Raw genomic sequence first — 23196 nt, forward strand, 5'->3', positions numbered from 1 at the left:
GCAAGACCCCACCTCTACTAAAAATAGAAAAATTAGCTGAGCGTGGTGGTGTGTACCTGTAATCCCAGCTACTCAGGAGGCTGAGGCAGGAGGATCACTGGAGACCAGGAGTTTGAGGTTACTGTGAGCTAGGCTGACGCCACAGCACTCTAGCCTGGGCAACAGAGTGAGATGCTGTCTAACAAGAAAAAAAGAGTAATACAATGCCTTTAATTATACCACAGATCTTATTGTGCATAGGAGAATTTATACTGGAAAGAAACCTTCCAACAGCAATGGTTTATAGGCTTTGGACAGAATGTTGGACAGAAATGGACTGTTGCTCAAACTTTATTCAACATCAGAACATTCATATTGAAGAGAAACCCTACAAATGTAATGAGTTTAGAAAGACCTTTGTCCAAAAAATATACCTAAGAAAATACCACGAAGTTCATACTGAAAGATATTTTCAGATGCAGTAAATGTGGAAAAGTTTTTAATCAAAAATCATGTCTAAATAAACACCAGATGATTTATACTAGGAAGTAGCAAGACACTAACACTTTCAGACATTACTCTAAATCAAGAGTGTTGATTACAGAGAATAATCCAAAGTCAAAATAATTAGATAATTGATTTGTATGTATGTTTGAAGGGAGCAGGTGATTGATTTTTTTGGAGAAGTGTAATTATATGCATTAAATTGACTTGGTATGTATATTTAAAAGGAATAGGAGATTGATTTTTCTTTGGAGGAGTTTAATTGCATTCAACGTATACTTTCTTGACATTCAAAAAATTTGTGATTTTTTGAAAAGCATATATTGTTGATGTAATTCACCCCTCAATTGACTTGATGCTATATCTTTATTCCTAGTGTTTATGTGAAAGCATGCTATCAATTGTTGCTGCATCAAAGCTATGAGAGGCCTTTCTAAATTAGGTGAACATCATTCATATACTTTTTCATGAAAGATTAAGGACACTGAACTGTAAGATGCATGAAGAAAATCATTTTTTCAAATAAAATTGTTTTTTAAAACAATTGTATGTAAAAAAAGATTTTATGCTTCAATATTCACAGGTATTATTTTTAGAAAAACATATTTTTATTTTTAAAATAGATTTGAGAAATATTGTATGCATTCTAATAAATTAAAAATGAATTTGTCTGTTAATAAATATTTCAAAAATTATTAATTATTTTAGCACCATCTTTCATTTGCAAAGATGTCCTGGCAATAAATTATTTGGTCACCCCATATTTGGGATCATATACCATTTTACATCTGGTTTTTTTTTTTCCAAGTAACATTATATCTTAACATTTTTCCCATGTTCAAAAACTCTTCAAAACACCTCATTGAATTTTAGGATGTGCATGTTCACCTCTCTGCACTTGTCCTCATCTTTCCTTGACAAGAGTTTAAAATAAACAACTTGTCTTGAAAATCAAAGATAGGGCTTTAAGATATTTTGCCATATTAGGATTTGCTCCTTTCAATCTGATGTATTGGTGCTGGAAAATTATTTACCTCCCCTTATTCCACAAATATTTACTGTGTGTATATCTGGCCAGGCCCAGGGCTGGGTACCTTGCGGGGCATATTGCTCTCCAGAATGTTATAATCTACAGTGGGGGAGAAGTCTGTGGATAGAAAACAGAAGGCAGTTCGGGAACACTGTTGACGAAGGGGCACAGGACTTCCCAGGAGGAAAAGGTCACCTGGGGCAGGTCATTCTGGAAGGTGGGACTCGCATGTCCTAAGGATCAAGATTTGGATTATTATTTAAAACCATACTCCAGCTCCAAACCCTTATTTACCATGGATGTAGGGAGACAAGTGAACCAGAGGTAGTGTTTTTATTCATTTACTCAACAAATCTTCATGTGCCAAATACTGGAGGGCCCCAGGGGAATCTGAAGTCGTCAAAATTTTACAATCCAGTGGAAAAGATAGCTAAGTTACCCAACACTTTGATGACAGTGCGATAAGTACTAGGGTAGACAGACATCCTGACGTGCTGAGACCAGGGAAGCAACTCGTCAGACTAAGGAAGAGAAGTGCAGTCGGGAAAGGGTTCTCAGAAGTAATGTCAGATAAATGAGTTTAGGCAAGAAAGCTTATTGTGACAGAAATTTTGGGTTCTAAATAAGGATGCCTGAGACACTAATGCCAGACTTTTATCTTCATTCCAAGAGCCACCAAACCAGTTTTTTTATGCTACCTGGGCTGGTTTGGGCCAAGATCGAGTTAATATGTAGTCTGCCAGTGATGTAGGTAAATAAGATAGAGGGATGAAGTAAAATTGAGCATCCCATCCAGCTGAATATCGAGTACGAGGATGCACAGATGTCAGAGCATGTTCCATGCAGTCAGTAACGTGGTTCAGGTTTGTGCTACATCCCAACAGCCCTTGTTTGACGCCATTGTAAACTATAGGTGAAAAGAGAAATGATGGTCAACAATCTTATTCCCTCATATTTTTAAATCCCCTTGCATGTAGTCACAGAAGTAGAACCATGTTTACTTTCTACAAGGATTAAGACAATCTATTTTTTTTTTTTTTTAAAGTAGAGACGGGGTCCTGCTCTTGCTCAGGCTGGTCTCGAACTCCTGAGCTCAAATGATCCACGCACCTCGGCCTCCCAGAGTACTAGGATTACAGGCATGAGCCATCACACCCGGCCTAGATTAAGACAATTTAGACTGTGCTTCCCAATATGATAGCCACTAGCCACATGTAGCTTTTTTTTTTTTTAAACACAGGGTCTCATTCTGTTGCCCAGGCTGGAGTGCAGTGGAGCAATCATAGCTCACAGCAGCCTCAAACTCCTGGGCTCAAGCCATCCTCCTGCCTCAGCCTCCCGAGTAGCTAGGATTATAGGCATGTACCACCATGCCTGGCTAATTTTTCCTATTTTTTGTAGAGATGAGGTCTTGCTATATTCCCCAGACTGGTCTTGAACTCCTGGCCTGAAGCAATCATCCTGCCTCAGCCTCTCAACGTTTTGGGATTGCAGGCATGAGCCTAGCCACATGTAGCTATGGAGCACTTAAAATATAGCTAGTGTGACTGAAAACTGAATTTTTAATTTTATTTAATTTTAATTAAGTTTAATTTTAAAATTCAATTCCATTACTGGAAAACTTTTTTTAAATTTTTATTTGTATAAATTTGTGGGGTACAAGTATCATTGTGTTACGCTGATATACTACATAATGCTTAAGTCAGGGCTTTTAGTGTATCCATCATTGGAGTAATGTACCTTGTACCCATTAAGTAATTTTTCATCATCCACCTGCCTCCCACTCCCCCCACTCTTCCAAGTCTCCATTGTTTATCATGCCACACTCTGTTGCTGGAAAACTTTTACGTGTGTTTGGAACAACATAGGTATATGTGAATCTACTTTTCCAACTGGAAATGTTTATATCATCTTTGAGATATAATTTATATATCACAAAATTCAGTCATTTAAAGTATATGGGCTGGGTGCGGTGGTTCATGCCTATAATCCTAGCACTCTGGGAGGCCGAGGCAGGAGGAGCGCTCAAGGTCAGGAGTTCAAGACCAGCCTGAGCAAGAGCGACACCCTCTGTCTACTAAAATAGAAAGAAATTAGCTGGACAACTAAAAATATATAGAAAAAATTAACCGTGCATGGTGGCGCATGCCTGTAGTCCGAGCTACTTGGGAGGCTGAGGCAGTAGGATTGCTTGAGCCCAGGAGTTTGAGGTTGCTGTGAGCTAGGCTGATGCCACGGCACTCTAGCCTGGGCTACAGAGTGAGACTCTGTCTCAAAAAAAATAAAAATAAAAATAAATAAAGTATTTGAATGAATGGTTTTCAGTATATTCAGAGTTGTGTAACCATCATCATAATTTAAATTTAGAATATTTCCATCATCCCCAAAAGAAACCCTGTACCCATTAGAGATCGTTTCCATTTCTCACCAACTCCCCCAGCTCAGGCAACTAGTAATCTATTTTCTGTCTCTATGGATTTGCCTTTTCTGGACATTTCATATAAATGGAATCATACCTTGTGGTTCCTTGCAACTTGGCTTCCTTACTGAGCAAAATGTTTTCAAAGTTTATCCATGTTATAGCATGTATCAGGACTTCACTCCTTTTGGTTGCCAAATATTAATAACACTCCAACATATGGCTATATCACATTTTGTTCATCCATTCATCAATTGATGGACATTTGATTTATTTCTACTTTGGGCTATTATAAATAATATGCTGGCAACTGTAAATTTTATTAAATCTGAATAATACAAATATAATATTTCCTAGGAAAATTTAGCATCCAAGTTAAGAAATGCTGCAAGTGTAAAACACAAACCAATTTTCAAAGACTAACAGGAGAAAGAATATAAAATATCTTATTAATAACATTTATATTTATAATAAATGTTAAGATGGCAGCATTTTGGATATATTAGATGAAATAAAATGTATTATTACTAGCACTCTGGGAGGCCAAGGCAGGTGGATCACTGGAGGTCAGGAGTTCGAGACCAGCATGAGCAAGAGCGAGACCTCGTCTCTACTAAAAATAGAAAGAAATTATCTGGCCAACTAAAAAATATATATAGAAAAAAATTAGCCAGGCATGGTGGCGCATGCCTATAGTCCCAGCTACTCGGGAGGCTGAGGCAGGAGGATTGCTTAAGCCCAGGAGTTTGAGGTTGCTGTGAGCTAGGCTGACGCCACAGCACTCACTCTAGTCTGGGCAACAGAGCGAGACTCTGTCTCAAAAAAAAAAAAATTTATTATTAAAATTAGTTTTACCTGTTTCTTTTTCCTTCCTTTAATATAGCTACTAGAAAATCTAAGATAACGTATGTGGCTCTCATTATATTTCTATCAGACAGCACTGATCTAGATTATTCTGATCCATGGACAAATATATAAATCATTTCAATTCCTTTTAAATTAGAAAATACATATATCCTATCTTTTATGTATAGTAACTTCATAGACAATTCTAGGTTCCCATTGATTTCTACTGTTAAACTACACATACCCACAAAGGGAAAAAAGTTCCCCAATAGCTGAAAACTTTAGATGAGGAGGAGCTTATAACAATGACCAACTCTCTAGCATGTGGGAACTGTAGTTCCCCAACTGGATGAGTTCTGAAAGGCTCAGGCACTGTCTTGTCAGCCTTTCTCTAATTCAACTTCTCTCCCCTCTGTTGATGGTGACCCTCTTAGGCCTGGTGCACCCAGAAGACCGGGCTCGAAGTTGACAATCTTCTATCTGTACCTTCTCCCTTTCTCTGGACTAGTATATCACCCAAAGCCAATGACAGGACTGGGCCTATCCACTGCCTTTTTGTGAAATAGAAAAGAGAGCATCTCCCTTCAGGCTGGGCAAGTTGCTGACATCTTTGTGTGAAGATAAAGAATCCCCCCAAGGAGGTGCAGCCGCATACCAGCATGCATGGCTTACTTCTACTAAGATGACTGCCTTGACTCCAACCCACGCCACTGCCGCCTCCTCCTCCGGGTCATCAGAATGATGTTATTACATGAAACTGAACAATGTCACTCCCACAAGGCTCCTGTGGCCTGCACTTGAGAGGTCTAGTCTCTGGGAGTGGCCGGTAGGGCCCTGCAAACCTTGTCCTCTCCCACTTACCTCCTCCAGCCTACACTCTCTCTCCTGTCACAATAAGACACATAGTTTGTGGTAGGCCCTCTGTTACTAAAAGGGTAAACAACAATGAAGACTGCGCTTTCACTGTGCAGACATCTCACACCACCCCTGCCAAACTATCAAGGGGCACCCCCTCTCAAGATCCAGAGGTTCCATGCCTCCAAGTATGTAACACCTCCCAGAGCTTAGGTGGCCAGGCCCACAGCTAACAGGGCAGGGAAGACCCTGGCCCCAGGCTGCCTACATGTTCCCTTCCTCAACCAGAATGGCCATCAGAGCACTAGGACCTTCCTGATCTCCTGTCCTGGCATGGCTTTGTGTCAGAATCTTTGTTCTCAGGAACCACTTGCTCAGGGCTTCTTGGGCATGGCTGTCTGGGCCAGGGTCGCACATATTTGACTCAGAATAAACCTCTTTTAAATTTAAAAAAAATATATATATATATATATATATATATACATAAATAAAAAAAAAGAATCTTTGTTCTTAGAGGATCTGTCAATCATTGCCCACCAACCCTCTTTTCTCCTCATGCAAGGGTACTCATTATCCCTATCAAAAGAATAAAGCTTACAGGCATCAAAAAACTGCTGTCCATAGGACTCCTTAATATGCACAGGGGCTTCTTCCCAGGCTTGCTTCACTTTCCCTAAGGACTTCTTCACCTCTGTCATTCCCGTTTTGAAGTAACCAGGTTCAATTATGCTGATTTTCACACCAAAATGTCGAAGTTCACGCCTGAAATAAAATTCCTCAAGTTAACTCCTTTGATTGAAATACATCACCATTTCTATGTCTCAGGGAGGGAAAAACAAAACAAAAAAAGGTTATTATGAGATTATTAAAATATCTTTCTTGAATGTTTTAAAGGATAAAGAAGTGGAAAGAAAAAATAAAAATTTAAACATCCTTAGGTTCAACAACTGGGACATGATTATATCAACTACCCTAACCATTCAATTCTGCAATCGCTCTTTTAATAAACAGTTATTAAGTACCTATCATAGGCTAGACACTAGAGGCATGAGGAATAAAAGTAGTGATATATAAAATTAGCATGTATTATGGCAGGCACTGTGCTAAGTGTTTTACATGCACAATCTCAGAAGATTAAAACTCAGTTCCTCATCTCAAAAAATTCATAGCAGTTAAGTCCAACAAGTAAGTGAATAATTGTAACACAACTCAAAAGAATTATAAAGGGGAGATGTTCAAGGGGCTATTAAAGTACAGAGGAAGATACAGATAGATTTTCTGAGGGAGTCGGGGAAGGCTTCAGTGAGGAGATAACATTTCAATTGAGCCATAGGGGACAGAGTGGAAATTTCCAAGTGAAGAAAAGGGAAGAGTGGCAAACCCAGCAGTGAGAATTACACAAGTGAAAGCACAGGCCCATGGAAAATTACAGTGTGTTCAAAGACTACAAGAGATCATTAATGATATATGATGTGAGCATTAAAATTACAAGTCAATGGTCACTCCAGAATATTCAGGTTAATTCAACAAACAGTTCCAAAAATACTTATCAAGGGCTGACTATGTGCTAGGCACTGTACTAAGTGCTGCCTACCCCAAGTGAAGTAAGATGCCATTGCACACCACAGTAGAGTATACGCTGCAGGCATGCTAAAGTTTAAGAACCACTGTTCTAAAGGAAAAGCCTCCCTTATCAAAGCAAAACCTAAAACCTTCCATGTTAGAGTTTCAGAAAACAGTCTCCAGGTGCCCGTGTGTCGAGGGGAAGAGGAAAGGGCTATGCAAGCCAGAGGTGACTCTTCTCCTCTGAATTTCACTTCCCCTTGGGTTTTCTCACTCTGATTCTTACCGCACCACAACATTTCCACTCCCCTTTAACACTCCCATCCAAATGTCGGACAAAACTTCCTTTCCTTGTTTATCCTTAGCACAACTAGGGAGAACTTGCATTTTCTAAAAGATTTGAATGTTGGAATGATAGATCTTTGCTCTTAGTCTAGGGAAGAGTCAAGGAGTCCAAGAGATCAGTCCTAGGTGGTGACAAATCAGTGGGCAGCAGCTCAGTGTGATAGACAGAACCCTGGATAGGCAGGAAGCCAGGTGAGGTGCCTGCCACGGGGTAACAACTCCCATAATTTCCTTGGCTATGTCCCTGTTTCCTTCCTAGGCAGGTAATATAACATGCAAACTATAACACTCACATGCCAGTCATGGTATGTGATGAGCTAAATAATGGCCTCCAAAGATATAAAGTCCTAATCCCTGGAATATGTAAATGTTACCTTATGTGGCAAAGGCTTTGCAGATATGATTAAATTAAGAGTCTTGCGATAGGGAGATTAGCCTAGATTATCTGAGTGGGCCCTAAATGCAGTCATAAGCATCGGAGGCAGACTTGATGACTGACAGTGTTGAAGGTAATGTGGCCATGGAGGCACAAGCCAAAGAATGCTAAAAGAGGCGAGTAACAGATTCTCTCCTAGAGCCTTCGGAAAGAATGTGGCCCTGTCAACACCTTGATTTTGACCCAGTGATACTGATTTCAGCCTCCTGAACTATGACAGAATAAATATGTGTTGTTTTAAGATACTACATACCATAATTACTTGTGATAATTTATTATATTAATAGTAGCCACAGGCCGGGCGCAGTGGCTCACGCCTGTAATCCTAGCACTCTGGGAGGCCGAGGCAGGAGGATCGCTCGAGGTCAAGAGTTTGAGACCAGCCTGAGCAACAGCGAGACCCCGTCTCTACTAAAAATAGAAAGAAATGATCTAGACAGCCAAAAATATATAGAAAAAATTAGCCGGGCCTAGTGGCGCATGCCTGTAGTCCCAGCTACTCGGGAGGCTGAGGCAGAAGGATTGCTTGAGCCCAGGAGCTTGAGGTTGCTGTGAGCTAGGCTGACGCCATGGCACTCTAGCCCGGGCAACAGAGTGAGACTCTGTCTCAAAAAAAAGAAAAAAAAAAATAGTAGGCACAGAAAGTGAATGCATACCACCTATAATATTCACACATTTCCAAGTGAAACTTCCCCAAGGCCAGCTCATGCTAAGAAAGTTAAATGATTTAATGAATATAAACTACTTACAATAGTGCCTCACACATAATAAGTGCACAAAAATGTCACACAATGTGGTGTTACCTGGCACACACACACACAAAATGAACTCAGCCAATATGATTCTCTCAGGAATTAAAATATAAGAGAAATAGGCTGGGCATGGTGGCATGGTCCTATAATCCCAGCTACTCAGGAGGCTGAGGTGGGAGATCATTCGAGTTCAGGAGTCTAAGGCTGTTGTCCCTGTGATTGTGCCTATGAGTAGCCACTGCACTTCAGCCTGGGTGACATAGCGAGGCCCCATCTCTTTAAAAAAAAATAACATATATATATATATATATGTATGTATGTATTAATTATAAAGGAAAGAAGTAGCTGGTACTGTGGCTCATGCCTGTAATCCTAGCACTTTGGAAGGACAAGGCAGGAGGATCACTTGAGACCAAGAGTTCAGGACCAGCCTGAGCAACACAGCAAGATCCCATCTCTACAGAAAACAAAAAAATTAGCCAGGCATAGTGGCACACATCTGTAGTCCCAGCTACTCAGGAGGCTGAGGTAGGAGGATTGCTTGAGCCCAGGAGTTTGAGGTTGCAGTGAGCTATGACGACACCACTGTACTCCACCTAGGATGACAGAGTAAAACTCAGTCTCAAAAAAAATAAAATGAAATAAAATGATTCGGGTCAGGTCTGGTTGCATTCTTTTCTTTTCTTTCCTTTTTTTTTTTTTTTATATTTTTAGAGAGAGGTCTCGCTCTTGCTCAGGCTGGTCTCAAACTCCTGAGCTCAAACGATCTACCCGCCTTGGCTTCCCAAAGTGCTAGGATTACAGGCATGAGTCACCGCAACCGCAACCGCCCAAGTCTGGTTGCATTCTTGATCTTCTTTCCTGTAATATATTGAGATAACAGGGAGGGGAAGGCAAGTCCACTGTTCTTTTGATGGGTCCATCTGGTTATGCAGATAGAGGGAAAGCCCCTTCCAAGGCCTTTAGATCTCTAAGAGCCTTTAATTCAAAATATTCTTTATACCAAGGAGTCATATTTTGGGGTGAAACATCCTGAGCTCCTTCAGTATAAACAGGATTTTTCTCTTTGGACTCGGTATGGGAGGGAAAAAAGAAGCCTGGCTGGCAAGGTGGTCTTGTGCAGATAAACCTCATGGTAACAGCCCTCAAGGAAACATTTTTATTTGGACTTTTAAGGGTGCTAGACTGTATGCAGACCATCCCAGATCTAACAGGCAAGGCCTGGCTGCATTTAACAGAGGTTCTTTACAAATGCAAATCTCTCCCCCAGCCTCCCAACCTAGACAGCCTTGCAACATATTCCTGTTTGCCTGTAGTCACCTCAAAATGTAAGAAAGAAATGTGTTTTGGGTTAAAATATTTCTTACTTCCTTCAGCCCTAAAAAAAAAAAAAAAAAAAAAAGCCCTTTTAGATATATAGCCCCCATAAAATGAGTACATGTCAATTATAATCTTAGGACTATAGCCTGAATGAACTCTTAAATGTCGATTTCAAGTTTATCTCCACAAATGTAAGCCAAAGGAGAGATATGGTCACTCTTCTACCCACCCTAAGAAGATTCACAACATTGACTACTTCCTCTACCCCTTTGCATGAATGTTCATCTTATCTTATGTAGATTTACTGGGCACCAAATAGAAATTCACAAGAATACCATTAATTGCCTCACTGCTCACCTCTTTCACCCCTCCCTTTTTCCTGTGCACCCCCTTTTTCCTTTAAATGCAAAATCCTCAATTTCTTCTACAAAGAGCCCAGGCCACAACAGATATTTGGGGGCTGTGCTTTTCCTGGGTGTGTCCTTAAAATGTTGGCTTAATAAACCTCAACTGAGTGTGACGCTCTCTTTTTCAGTCACTTACTATTTAACAGTTTTCTATATAAAATAGACTAGTAAAAATTATCTGTGTCTCAAGATTTGGGAATGATGAGAAAAGATAATGTAGTTGAGGGCAGCTAGCACAATGCCTAAGACATATTTAAGTGCTCAATAGTTGTTTTTGTTTTAATGTAAAAGAGTTACCTCAGAATATCCGAAAAGGCTTCTACCCCATACTTGGAGCAACAGTAGATTCCAGCAGTGGAGGCAAGTCTTCCCAGAAAGCTGGAGACATTGACAATCCTCCCCCGAGCTCTCCTCACCAAGGGGAGCATGCTCAAGGTCACCTGGATCACCCCAATGAGGTTCACTTTGAGGGTATTCACAGAGTCCTCAATTTTCTGCCACTCGCAGTATGTAACTGGGGCAATAATGCCTGCATTGTTGACCAGGCCCCAAAGTCCTAAAACAATAAGAGTCAAATCAGGAGTTTGGTTTCAGGCAAAAATTATCTGTCTTGAACTTTGGTGTTGGAGAGAGGGGTAAGAATCACTTCTGAGGAATTATCCATTCCATATGAGAATTTGCAGCCCAAATTCATACTACCTGCGTGGTCTAAAAAACCTCAAGCCAAGAATTAAGTTTAAGGTGGCCATGTGCTCTGAGTGCTCCCAGGCACCTGGTAGAAGCAAACAGAAATACTCTGTGGTGGGAGCCAGGTGAAGTGGTGTGTACCTGTGTAACTGAGGTAAAGGTCTGAAAAAAGGCAATGAAATGTTTCACAAGTTGTCTCTTTAAAACCCCTCCCTTTCTGGGAATTAAAATGTGCATTCCTTCCTGAGGCCAGTGATCAAAGAGGCAGAAAAATGTTCCTTGCTGTTTGTCTTCTATTTGCTTAAACCGCAGAAGATGGTTCAACAGAATTGTCCAGACAAGGGTCACAAGATCATCATCACTGGAGATAAGGTTGCAATAACTCAAGATCAAAACCACTGGTTATAGTTAAACAACAATAGCCCAAAGCCACGACATATGACAGGTTACATAGACCCAAGCCCAACAGCTGAAAATCACCCTTTTAAAAGCCCTGTTTTTCTGCGTAAAGGCAGGATAGTGGTCTTTGAGATGCTAGTCTGCCACCTTCCTCATTTGCCAGAAAATTTAATAAACTTCTCTTTCCTTTTTCCTCAAACCACTTGTTCTTGTTCTTTAGTCTTACTGATTCAGCCTCAGGGACAAGTACCGAGTTTTCAGTAACACCTGTAGTCTCAGCTTCTTGGGAGGCTGAAATGGGAGGATCACTTCAGTGCAGGAGTTCAAGTTCAGCCTGGGCAACATAGCAAGGCCCTGTCTCTAATTTTTTTAAAAAAAATCTGTCTGGAGGACTCTTTGTCAGGCCTCAAGGAATCACCAGAGAGAGTTTCTAAGAAAAGCAGTGACTCTTTGTCACAAATTACTAAACACACAAGGAAACAAAGCATCAAATGTAAGAACCAGCAGAAGCAATAAAAAGCAGAAAAACACTAACAAAGACTTTAGAAACTAGAACACTAGAATTATAAGGCATGTAATATAAAATAAGTATGCCGAATATCATTTTAAAATAAAAGAAGGGATTGAAGGAATTAATAAAGATAAAATACTGTAAAACTGATCAAGCAGATTTGGAAAAGAACCAAATAGAACTTGTAGAAATAGGCTGGGCGCGGTGACTCATGCCTGTAATCCTGGCACTCTGGGAGGCCGAGGTGGGAGGATCACTCAAGGTAAGGAGTTTGAGACCAGCCTGAGCAAGCGCGAGACCCCCGTCTCTACTAAAAATAGAAAGAAATTATCTGGACAACTAAAAATATATATAGAAAAAATTAGTCAGGCATGGTGGCGCATGCCTGTAGTCCCAGCAACTCGGGAGGCTGAGGCAGGAGGATTGCTTGAGCCCAGGAGTTTGAGGTTGCTGTGAGCTAGGCTGACGCCATGGCACTCTAGCCAGGGCAAAAGAGAGAGACTCTGTCTCCACAACAACAACAACAAAAAAAATTTTCTGGAGAAACCACTAAAGAAATACAGAGTATATTACAGTTAAGTAGTGGGAAAAGTGGAATAAAAAATTCAATCAATCAAGAGAAGAAAAAGGAAACAGAAAAAAATGGGACCAAAAAAAAAAAAAAGCTCAAAATAAGATGACTCAGGCGCGGTGGCTCACGCCTGTTATCCTGGCACTCTTTGAGGCCAAGACAGGAAGGAAGGCTTGATGTCAGGAGTTCGAGACCAGGCTGAGCAAGAGCGAGGCCCCAATCTCTATTAAAAATAGAAAAAACTAGCTGGGCATGGTGGTGCACACCTGTAGTCCCAGCTACTGGGGAGGCTGAGGCAGTAGGATCGCTTAAGCCCAGGAGTTTGAGGTTGCTATGAGCTAGGCTGACACCATGGCACTCTAGCCTGGACGACAAAGAGAAACTCTGTCTGAAAAAAAAATTAAGATGAAAGAAATAAATCCAAATGTATCAATAATTAAGTATAGATGAATGAAATGTTCTAGCTAAAAAACAAAAATTCAGACTGATTATTTTTTATATCAGCTATATGCTACTTACCAGAGTTTCATATAAAATACGGAGATACAGAAAGATCGAAAATGTAACGATTGAAAAAGACTCTGAGGTAACAATTCTTTGTAAACAAAGGGATAGTAACACTATCCAGCAAGCAGTTGGAAATTCAAGTGTGAGAAGTAAGAGAGAATTTAGATATCAAGGGCATAAAGGCAATAGATAAAACTATGAGTACATGGGATCCATTTAGCATTTGTTGAGCCCTTAACATGTACCAGACCATGTGCCAGAAGCTGGAAATACAGTAACGGGTCAGAGAGGCCCATACCCTCAGGGAGCTCACGGTCTAACAGATGGGAAAACAGTAACAATACAATAGAAATAAGCAGGTGTGCATAGCACAGAGGCCATATGCACACTAGCCTGAGCAACAGAGCGAGACCTTGTCTAAAAAATAAATAAATAAATAAATAAATAAAATAGGGGCAATCTTGGCGGCAGGAAAATATAGGAACTCTGTACTTTCTGGTCAATTTCCTAAAACTCTGAGAAATAGTGTATTAATTTTTAAAAACAAATAAAACGAAATGAAAAAAAATTTTTTTAAAAGAGGACCAAAGGCTGACTTCAAGGAATGCCTATATTTTAAGTAGCAACCAAGGGAAGATGAATCAGTTTCTTAAGAACACCTTCAAAACTCTTCAAACATAAAGAATTGTGTTTATAAATAGTCTACCTGCAAGGTGAGATAATGGCCCCAAATCTGTTGAGTTCATCTTTCAATGTAAACATTGTTAGGGAAATGAAACACCACAAAAGATTTTGACAGTCCTTCAAATGACAAAGCCTGCCTTTTAAGCCCTGCTTTTGATATATACAGTTGACCCTTCCTACCCATGGATCAAACCAACCATGGATGGAACATATTAGAAAAAAAATCTACATCTGTACTGAACATGTACAGAATTATTTTTCTTGTCATTGTTCCCTAAACAATACAGCATAACAATTATTAACATTATATTAGTTATTATAAGTAATCTAGAGAGGATTTAAAGTATATGGGAGGGTGTACATAGGTCATATGCAAATACTATGTCATTTTATGTATGGGACTTGAGCATCTACAAATTTTGGTAGCCACAGGAAGTCCTGGAACCAATCCCCCATGGATACCGAGGGACAATTGTATATATAACCTTAGCATCTTCATGCTTTAAGTAAATGAAAGGAGGAAAGACTTCATACCTCTGTCTCCCACATGTTCCTTCACCCACTGGGTGGCTGCAGTGATGCTCTCGGTCTTGGTGACATCCAGAATCACCGTCTCCAGCCTGTCTGACGTCTGGGCACTCAGCTCCTCGGCCCCCTTCTCCGTCAGACACGCAGCCAGCACCCTCAAGCCGCGCATGTCCAGCTGTCTGGCCAGCAGGTTCCCAAAGCCCGAGTCACAGCCCGTGATGAAGATGTACTTGTCTCGGAGGTGGCTCACCACCTGCCTCTCCCGGTACCAGCGCACAAGGTAGTACAGACCCACGAGGACAGCCAGGTACAGCCACATGTTGAGGGTACGTCCTTCTTCAATAGAAAGAGAACAGCTTTCATTTTATTCCTTCCCTTTTTCTTTAAGCAATATCTATTCAGTATTTACTGTGTGCCAAGCATTGCTCTAGGTACTGGGGACTCGGTATAGGCTAATACTTGGTCCTACCATCAAGAAGCCAGTCTAGAGAGGGGACTCAGGAAGGTGACCAAACAAATGCAGTGCAGTATGACAGGTGCCATAACAGAAGTATACACACAGTCTCAGAAAGCTGCAAAGGAGGATTACCTGCCAAGTTAGAAATGGCTTCACAGAAGCAGTGATTTTGGTACTACTTCCTGTAGCATAAGTGAGAGTTCAAAAAGTGGACAAGGATGAAAGGACATGCCAGGCAGTAACAATGTGTACACAGGTGGAGTAGTGAGCAGAACAAAACCTTCTGATACCTACAAGCAGCTCTGCAGGGCTGCAGTGCAGAACACACAGAGGAAGAGATGGGGGATGAGACAATGAAGGTCAGATCATGAAGGATCTTGTAGGCCACACTAAGGAATCTGGACCTTAGACATATCCGATAGGCAATGAAGGAGTGCTACTAGAAGACATTAAACTATGGAGTAAGATGGCCAGATTTAGCTTTAGGAAGATCTGTCTCACAGTGACAGCGGAGGACAGATGAAATGGGTGTGGTGAAGGCAGGGAGACCAGTTAGGAGACCCAGTGGTTTGGGTGCGATATTGCATCCAAAGCAATTTGTAAATATAGACCAATCAGAAGTATTGTTGAAATAAGCATTCACAGATGCCTATGTTTCTAGATGGAGTTCTGGAGCAAAGTCCACCATTTTTTGGCCATCTATAGTATAGGTGTTGGCTGAAATAACATCATTCATAACAACATAGATAGAGGTCAAAGGTACGTGTGGGCCCACTAAGACATCCTGAATGAGGTGAGTCTATGCAATTCAAACTCTGTAGTTTGACATGGATGCTCCGCCAGTGCTCTGGCCGCTGACTTCCTCCTTGGTCCTACCCTGGCTGGCACACTATTTGATAGATGAGCACTAAGAGATTAAGTACAGCACTGGACAAAAAAGGGGACAAGATTGGTCCAGGCAGATTTTCCTGAGCTCCCTTAACCTGCCCCCTGGTCTAGCAGAATTCACTACTCCCTCCACAATGAATGGCACATAGCACATGCTTTAAAAATGTTATAGATCAATTAAGTAATTCTAAATCAAAATATCCTAAGAAAAAAGAGAGGGAGAAAAAAAATAGCAGGGAGATTGAGCTGGAGAAGTAGGAGAAAGAACGCTGATGGAAGCCAAGGGAAGAGGGCCTTGGTGAGGACCAGCAGTGCGGCACCAAGGCCCTTGCATGTTAGGGGGGCACTGGTGATCTCAACAGGAGGGCTCTTCGGAAGCAAAGGCACAGAAGCCAATCCTCAGCAGGCTGATGGATGAACTGGAGGGCAGGAAATAGAGCCAAGTGGAGACTCTTCTTTCAAAAGCCTGGTCAAGGAAGGAGAGAAGGGAACCAGTAACTAGAAGGCAATGTAGGGCGTCCGGGAGTAAAATGAAAGGAGACAATGAGGGGAGAAAAATGCTGGCAGAAGCATCCAATGCTCCCTCCCTCCCCGTCTGTCCTCTCTCACTCTCCTTTTTCCTTCCCCTTCCCCCGCTTCACCCCCTCTCTGTCCTCCCTTCTCTGAAGCTTTCTGCCTCCCTCCAATTTGAGAACTGTGTTTTCTGGCTAGCTGCCTCGGTTCTGCCGGATTGGCATTCCCTGGTGCACTGCAGTTACAGAAAGCGCTTTATCCTGTCTCTTTATTCACTAAAAGAGTAATTTCCTGATCCCAGTCAAAGATGAAAATCCATTTCCCCCATTAGGGAGAAGCTCAGACCTCACAGCCTCCCTGGGTATTACTGTCCAGCCATCACATGCCTAGTAGCAGGAGAATTTGCAGAAGAGTTGTGTCAGGCAGCATCTCTAACCCCAGACCAAACCTGAACATGGATCAAATACCTGAGGGTATCATCAAATGCCCTGAATATTTCAGATATCAAACCCAAAGAGGCCTGCTTATTTTTACAAACCATTCATCTACAAAAGCTGTGCAATTACTTACGGTTTTGCTTTTTTTTTTTTTGAGACAGGGTCTCATTCTGTTGCCTGGGATAGGGTGCAGTGACATCATCATAGCTCACTGCAACCTGACACTCCTGGGCTCAAGCAATCCTCGTGCCTCAGCCTCCTAAGTAGCAAGGACTACAGGCATGTGTCACCATGCCCGGCTAATTTTTCTATTTTTTTGCAGAGACAGGGTGATCTTGCTCTTGTTCAGGCTGGTCTTGAACTCCTGAGCTCAAGCAATCCTCCCAGCTCAGCCTCCCAGAATGCTAGGATTATAGGCATGAGCCACCGCACCCGGCCCTGTTTTTGCTTTCGACCTGAAAGATTTACATACAGTGCTTACATTGCTATTTCTTGATTTATGAATTTTTGACATTCTCCATTATCTTCCTGTTATGGAAAATGAGAATTTAGCTTCCTTATACCGCATTGTCTGTCTCCTCCCTTCTCATCCATACGGTGCTTCCTGGTTAATTTTCTTTAATGAGCTTTGAAGTTGAATCTAGACAACACCTGCATAATCACAACACATAAGCTAAGACCTTCCACTGTTCACTTCAGGCGTGCCCCCATCTTCGTCTCCGTCATTGGCTGCAGCTATTCTCCCACAAAGATCTTGAACAGCTGAGACCATTTTGGGGGCTCTTCCCTTCCCCCTCTCCTTCCCCTCTACCTGCAGCTTTCCTCCCACTGTGCCTTTCTTTTCTTCAGCCTCTATCACTACAATCCTCTTACGGTTTCATTGACCTCCTTATTCAGCCTGGGTCTCATGGTTGGCCATTTTAGGGGTGCTCACTAGCACCCCAAAACCTTTACCATCCACATTCTCTAGTTGCCACCTGCCCAGTGGTGCTAGAGCAAGGTCAGAAAACAAGCTTGGGCCGGGCACGGTGGCTCACACCTGTAATCCTAGCACTCTGGGAGGCTGAGGCGGGCGGATAGTTTGAGCTCAGGAGTTCGAGACCAGCCTGAGCAAGAGTGAGACCCCCGTCTCTACTAAAAATAGAAACAAATTAGCCAAACAACTAAAATATATACAAAAAAATTAGCCGGGCATGGTGGTGCATGCCTGTAGTCCCAGCTACTTGGGAGGCTGAGGCAGAAGGATCACCTGAGCCCAGGAGTTTGAGGTTGCTGTGAGCTAGGCTGACGCCACGGCACTCTAGCCCGGGGAACAGAGTGAGATTCTGTCTCAAAAAAAAAAAAAAGAAAAGAAAACAAGCTTGTTATTTCTACAACAAATTGATGCTACACTGTCTCAGCTGAGCACGTGCTGATACAAGGCAAACTTTCTGTTTGCCTCTATTTGATTCCTACGTTATGTTTTCTCAACTGTTCCAAATATTTACCAACCTTCTCAATTTCCCAACCTCATGATGTTCATCTGGCTCTCCCTCCACAGAGGAGCCTACATTTTGCTTGCTTCCCTGCCAAAATCCAGATCAGCTCAACCTCCATTATCCCACTTACAAACCAATGGCCTGGACACTCTAATTCATAGCCACAACATTTTGTCTATCATTTTGGGGGCTTCCAGGGTCCACTGAGGGTACCTCTGTTCTAAATGTCTCCATACTGTCTTCTATCCTCCTTCTTTTTTCTTTTCTTCTCCCTTAGACCATCCTACCCTGCCACCATTTAGTGACCATCTTCTCTCTCTTTTTCTCTCTCTCTCTTTCATCCCATATGGCCAAAATATTCAAAGAGCATATGCACAGGGCCTCTATTTTCTTGGCACCCATGAGCTCCCTAAGCCCTTGCACTCCACCTTTCATTCCCATCACTCTCTGGAAACCCTCTCGGAGCTCACCCAGGACCTACTAGCAGTCAATGCCCAAGGCCCTTTCTCTCTACCTCAGACCTCGCTGCAATAGCTAGCACTTTCAGCCAGGTGTTATGGCTCACGCCTGTAATCCTAGCACTCTGGGAGGCCAAGGCAAGAGGATCACTTGAGGTCAGGAGTTCGAGACCAGCCTGAGCAAGAGTTGAGACCTTGTCTCTACTAAAAAAAGAAAAATTAGCCAGGTGTGGTGGCCCATGCCTGTAGTCCCAGCTACTCAGGAGGCTGAGGCAGGAGAATCATTTGAGCCCAGAAGTTTGAGGTTGCTGTGAGCTAGGCTGATACCACAGCACTCTAGCCCAGGTGACAGAGCAAGACTCTGTCTCAAAAGAAAAAAAAAAAATCTAGCACTTTTTCCTAGTGCTTTTACCTGATTCTTAGATTCTAACCTGGTCTTGGGTAAAGGAGGAGATTTCTTTCAGATCATGCCATGTCCTTGTTGCAATCTGTCTGTGGCTCCCTGTCACTCCTGAGATAAAGTCAGAACTCTTCAGCTTGACACATAATAATAATAATAGTGAACAGTTATGTAAAACTTTCCTGTGTGCTGGGCATTGTTCAAAACACTATATACATACAACATAGGGTATGACAATTATTAACATTATGCCCATTTTTCACATGAGTAAACTGAGGCACAAATTAAGGCAAAAATTAAGTGGCTTTTCCAAGGTCAAACAGTGAGTAGTAGAGACAGGATCAAATCTGTCTACCTGCAGAAGCCTTGCATCTAACCACTATACCACACTACCTTTCCCTGGAAGACCTTTCAGGGTCTGGCTCTGGCCTATGTTTCCCCCTCAGCTCCTACCTCTCACAACCAGAAGTCATGGTTTGACCTTTCTGACTGCCCAATCTGGGGAACATGCCCCTCTCTTGACTTCCACTGCAGCTGTCACAGCGCTCATCCCCTTCCTTCCCCTCCAGCTCTTCCTCCCCCTCTACACCCTAAAGGCGAGGATTTCCCATGCCTCTTGCTTGGCCTACCACAGAATCCTTCTCACTGTCCCCACAATGTCATTCTCACTTCCACACAGTGATGTCTGGTTAATTTTCCTATAGCACAGCTCTTCTGATGTTACTACCGGAAAAGCATCCAACCTACTAAGTAAAATCTAAATCTAAAACCTCAGTTACTTAGGCAAGGCCCTCCCGATTGAGTCGCAGCCTTTCCTCCCTCTCCTCCCTCTCCTGTCTCTCACACAGTCCATGGTCCATCCAAACCACAGAGCTTTTAAGTGGACAAGTGTGATTTGATGAGCCTTCTAGGACAGGCAGTATTTGATATGCAGAGATGAGAAGCGAGGGCATTTCAGGCAAAGGGAATGGTGAGAGGAAAGAGTTGGAACGTGGAAAGTACAGAGCACAGACAAATGGAGATACCACTGAGACCACCTTGTTGATCCCCTGCTTACTTCTCCTTGTCTTCCTTTCCAAGAAGCCGTCTGCGCGAGCTCCCCTGTTCCAACCCTGATTTTGTGGAAAGTGCAGAGTCCGGAGCATAGACTTTGAGGCCAGATTACCTCGGTTCAAAGTCAAGCTTTATCATTTGTTAATACTTCCTGTGTGGCCTTTGGTAAGTAATTAGCCTCTGTACCTGTGTGTTTATCTTCAAAATGGGAAAAGAACACCTCAGTGATTTGTTGAGGAGGTTAAATGAGATAACACATGTAAACCACTATATAATTGTCAAATATTAGTATTATCTTTATTGCTGTTATCTTATTATTGCCATCTTAGGCCTTTCTCCCTGAGCCCTGCCTCTTTCCTTGAGCTTTCACAGAAGGAACTTTCACCCTGGTAACATGCATTATCTGGTGCACTATACCACCACTTTTCCACCGGATGTATTGCAACATCCTCAATCATTTCTACAGTTCTTTATCACTACACTGGGCCATGCTAGTTCACCTTGACTTTTTTCAACCTCAAGTAGAGGACCCCTCTCTGCAATATAGTACATTATGAAGTAAGAACTAGCCTTTATTCCTTTCTCTGATTAAAATCTTCAGACCTGGTTTGTCTATAAGCTCCAATCAGACTAGTCACTGATCCTAAGAGTGAGTTTATAAACAGCACATAGCCCCCTGAAATGATCCACCATGAAATTCTTTTGCTCCCACATTGGTGTGAACTAAAATAAAATCTTAAGCACTCTCCCCAGCCAACAGAATTGACCCCCTCTTGGCCAAGGGGACTCCAGAAATACCCTAAAGCTGAGTTGCTGGCCATGAGAAGAGAGATCCAACATGCCTCCTTAGGCCCCCTTCCCTTCTTGGAGATATCCTTTGTGACTCATTAACAGGCCTAAGGCTATGCAAGACAAAGCTTAAACCACATCTGCAGGCCATCAATTTACTGAACAGATCACGCGAGTCTATGTCCTATATGTCCAGTGACTTTTCTCTGATTGACAGACTTCCTTATCTTTTTTCTTAAGATGGTGGATAAATTTTTATTGAGCCTTTTAGTTTACATCATGAGGTAAAAGGAAAACATGTTCCTTGACCAATATTTTGCACACCTGTAGTATAATATTTGACTTCAGGGATTTATAAGGACTACATTTCTCAAAAGTTGGGATCAAGTAAATAAGTTTTAACTTAATTTCTTGAATTTTCCGGTTGACTCTTCCATTACAAGCTCTCATTAGTTACATACACTTCTTCAAGGCCGTGTTTTATCATTGCTGATATCTTTAGAACTGAATCACAGCTATTTCGATCAATATCCACTAATTCCACTTTAACAATGAGTTTTGCATTTGGTGCAATTTTGGCATCAGGCTGTCCTTTCTTTCCATAAGCCCACTGGGGTTCAATCTCCAGTTGAGGCTTTTCTCCTTTACTCATAGTCAAGAGTGCTTCATCCCATCCTCTGATAACTTTGCCTACTTCGACCTTAAAACTTAAAGGGTTGGCATTTTTCTTCTTCTTTGAATTTTGAACTTGTTTGAATATAAGTATCAAAAACAGTCCCATCCTGTAGTGTTCCTATATACCAGCAGTGAACAACATCTCCTTTTTTGGGAAAGTTGGTTTTATCTCCCTTTTTTAGGACAGATTTTGCATATTTTGGTGGACCTTCATCCAGAGTCTCTTCAGATTTGGTTTTGTTGGGTTTATCTTCATTAAGCTTCACATGTTTCACTTGTTCAGACACTTTACTTACACTTTCGGTACCCTTGAAACACTTAGTTTAAAAGAAATGGTTATAAGCTGTAACAAAATGGTCCTTGTTAACTGTCCTGGCCACATTTTTAATGTTTCCTAATAATTAATGTTCTGCAAGAAACGAATCTGAACCGTGGTCCTACAGTATCTTGATAATGTCCTTCTTGGGCAGCTGTTCCATGGTCCCCACCCACTGGGGAATGGCTGCTGCCATCTTTCCCTGCTGCCTTTAACTTAAAACATTCCAAGCCTTTAGACAAAGCTTCATGTCTTTAACCAATTACAAATCAAAGATTTTTTAAACTCACCTATAACCTGTATGCGTCTGCTTCCAGATATTCCACCTTTTGGGGCCAAACCAATGTATGCCTTCCATGTATTGATTTATGACTTTACCTGTAATTCCTATCTCCCTGAAATGCGTAAAACCAATCTGTAACCCAACCACAGGGAGGCTACTTGCTCAAGGCTTCTTGAGCATAGCTCTCTGGGCTCCGAATAAAGCTCTTTAAATTATTTTACAGAGTTTGAGTTCCCTTCCATTGACACTGAGCTTACAGACTAAGTGTTCTTAAAGCCAATAATTGTTTTTTTACAATTAGATGACACTATGCACCCACCATGTTTACTGAAAAAGGTTGTTACTAAAAGTTTGGCACGTGTCCCTGAGGCCACATCAGAAGAACAAGAACAAGGAAAGGGAAGTTTATTAATTTGCTGGCAAATGAAGAGTATGGCAGACTTGCATCTTAAAGTACCACAGTCTTAACTATAAGCAGAAATATAGAGCTTTTAAAGGGAGGGTCTTCAGCTTTGTCTAAAGGCTTGGAATGTTTTAAGTTAAAGGCAGCAGGGAAAGATGGCAGCAGCCATTCCCCAGTGGGTGGGGACCATGGAACAGCTGCCCAAGAAGGACATTATCAAGATACTGTAGGACCACAGTTCAGATTCGTTTCTTGCAGAACATTAATTATTAGGAAACATTAAAAATGTGGCCAGGACAGTTAACAAGGACCATTTTGTTACAGCCTATAACCATTTCTTTCAAACTAAGTGTTTCAAGGGTACCGAAAGTGTAAGTAAAGTGTCTGAACAAGTGAAACATGTGAAGCTTAATGAAGATAAACCCAACAAAACCAAGTCTGAAGAGACTCTGGATGAGAGTCCACCAAAGGGTGGGTACAAAGAAAAAAAGAAAAAAGGACACTCCCCTGCCCCTCTGATTACTGGCTTCAAGCAGGGATGTAGGTTTTAATTCTGGAAAAAAAGTAGGGGGAGTTTTAAAGAGACAACTCATAAAACATTTTACTCTTTTTCAGGCCATTCCCTCTGTTACAAGGTTGACAATGTGGAACAACTGAGCACCGCTGTTGAAAGAGTAAACTGATTCAATAGATTTGAAAAAAA

At 41.7% G+C, this 23196-nt stretch overlaps 1 protein-coding gene and 1 pseudogene across 1 annotated transcript; both read right to left on the reverse strand.

The window, feature by feature from the left end:
* Positions 1-1827: 1827 nt before the first annotated feature.
* HSD17B6 (hydroxysteroid 17-beta dehydrogenase 6) lies at positions 1828-20128 on the reverse strand. Its single transcript, XM_045553597.1, has 5 exons — positions 20032-20128; positions 14350-14679; positions 10754-11012; positions 6232-6395; positions 1828-2420 (listed from the first exon to the last, which is right to left on the reverse strand). Exons 1-5 carry the CDS (start codon positions 20117-20119, stop codon positions 2203-2205), a joined length of 1059 nt encoding a protein of 352 aa, XP_045409553.1. The 5' UTR covers positions 20120-20128; the 3' UTR covers positions 1828-2202.
* Positions 20129-21252: 1124 nt separating this feature from the next.
* Positions 21253-22003, reverse strand: LOC123640542 (annotated as a pseudogene).
* Between the last annotated feature and the right edge of the window lie 1193 nt (positions 22004-23196).

Source organism: Lemur catta, chromosome 6 (assembly GCF_020740605.2).
Source record: "Lemur catta isolate mLemCat1 chromosome 6, mLemCat1.pri, whole genome shotgun sequence".
Taxonomy (NCBI): Eukaryota; Metazoa; Chordata; class Mammalia; order Primates; family Lemuridae; genus Lemur; species Lemur catta.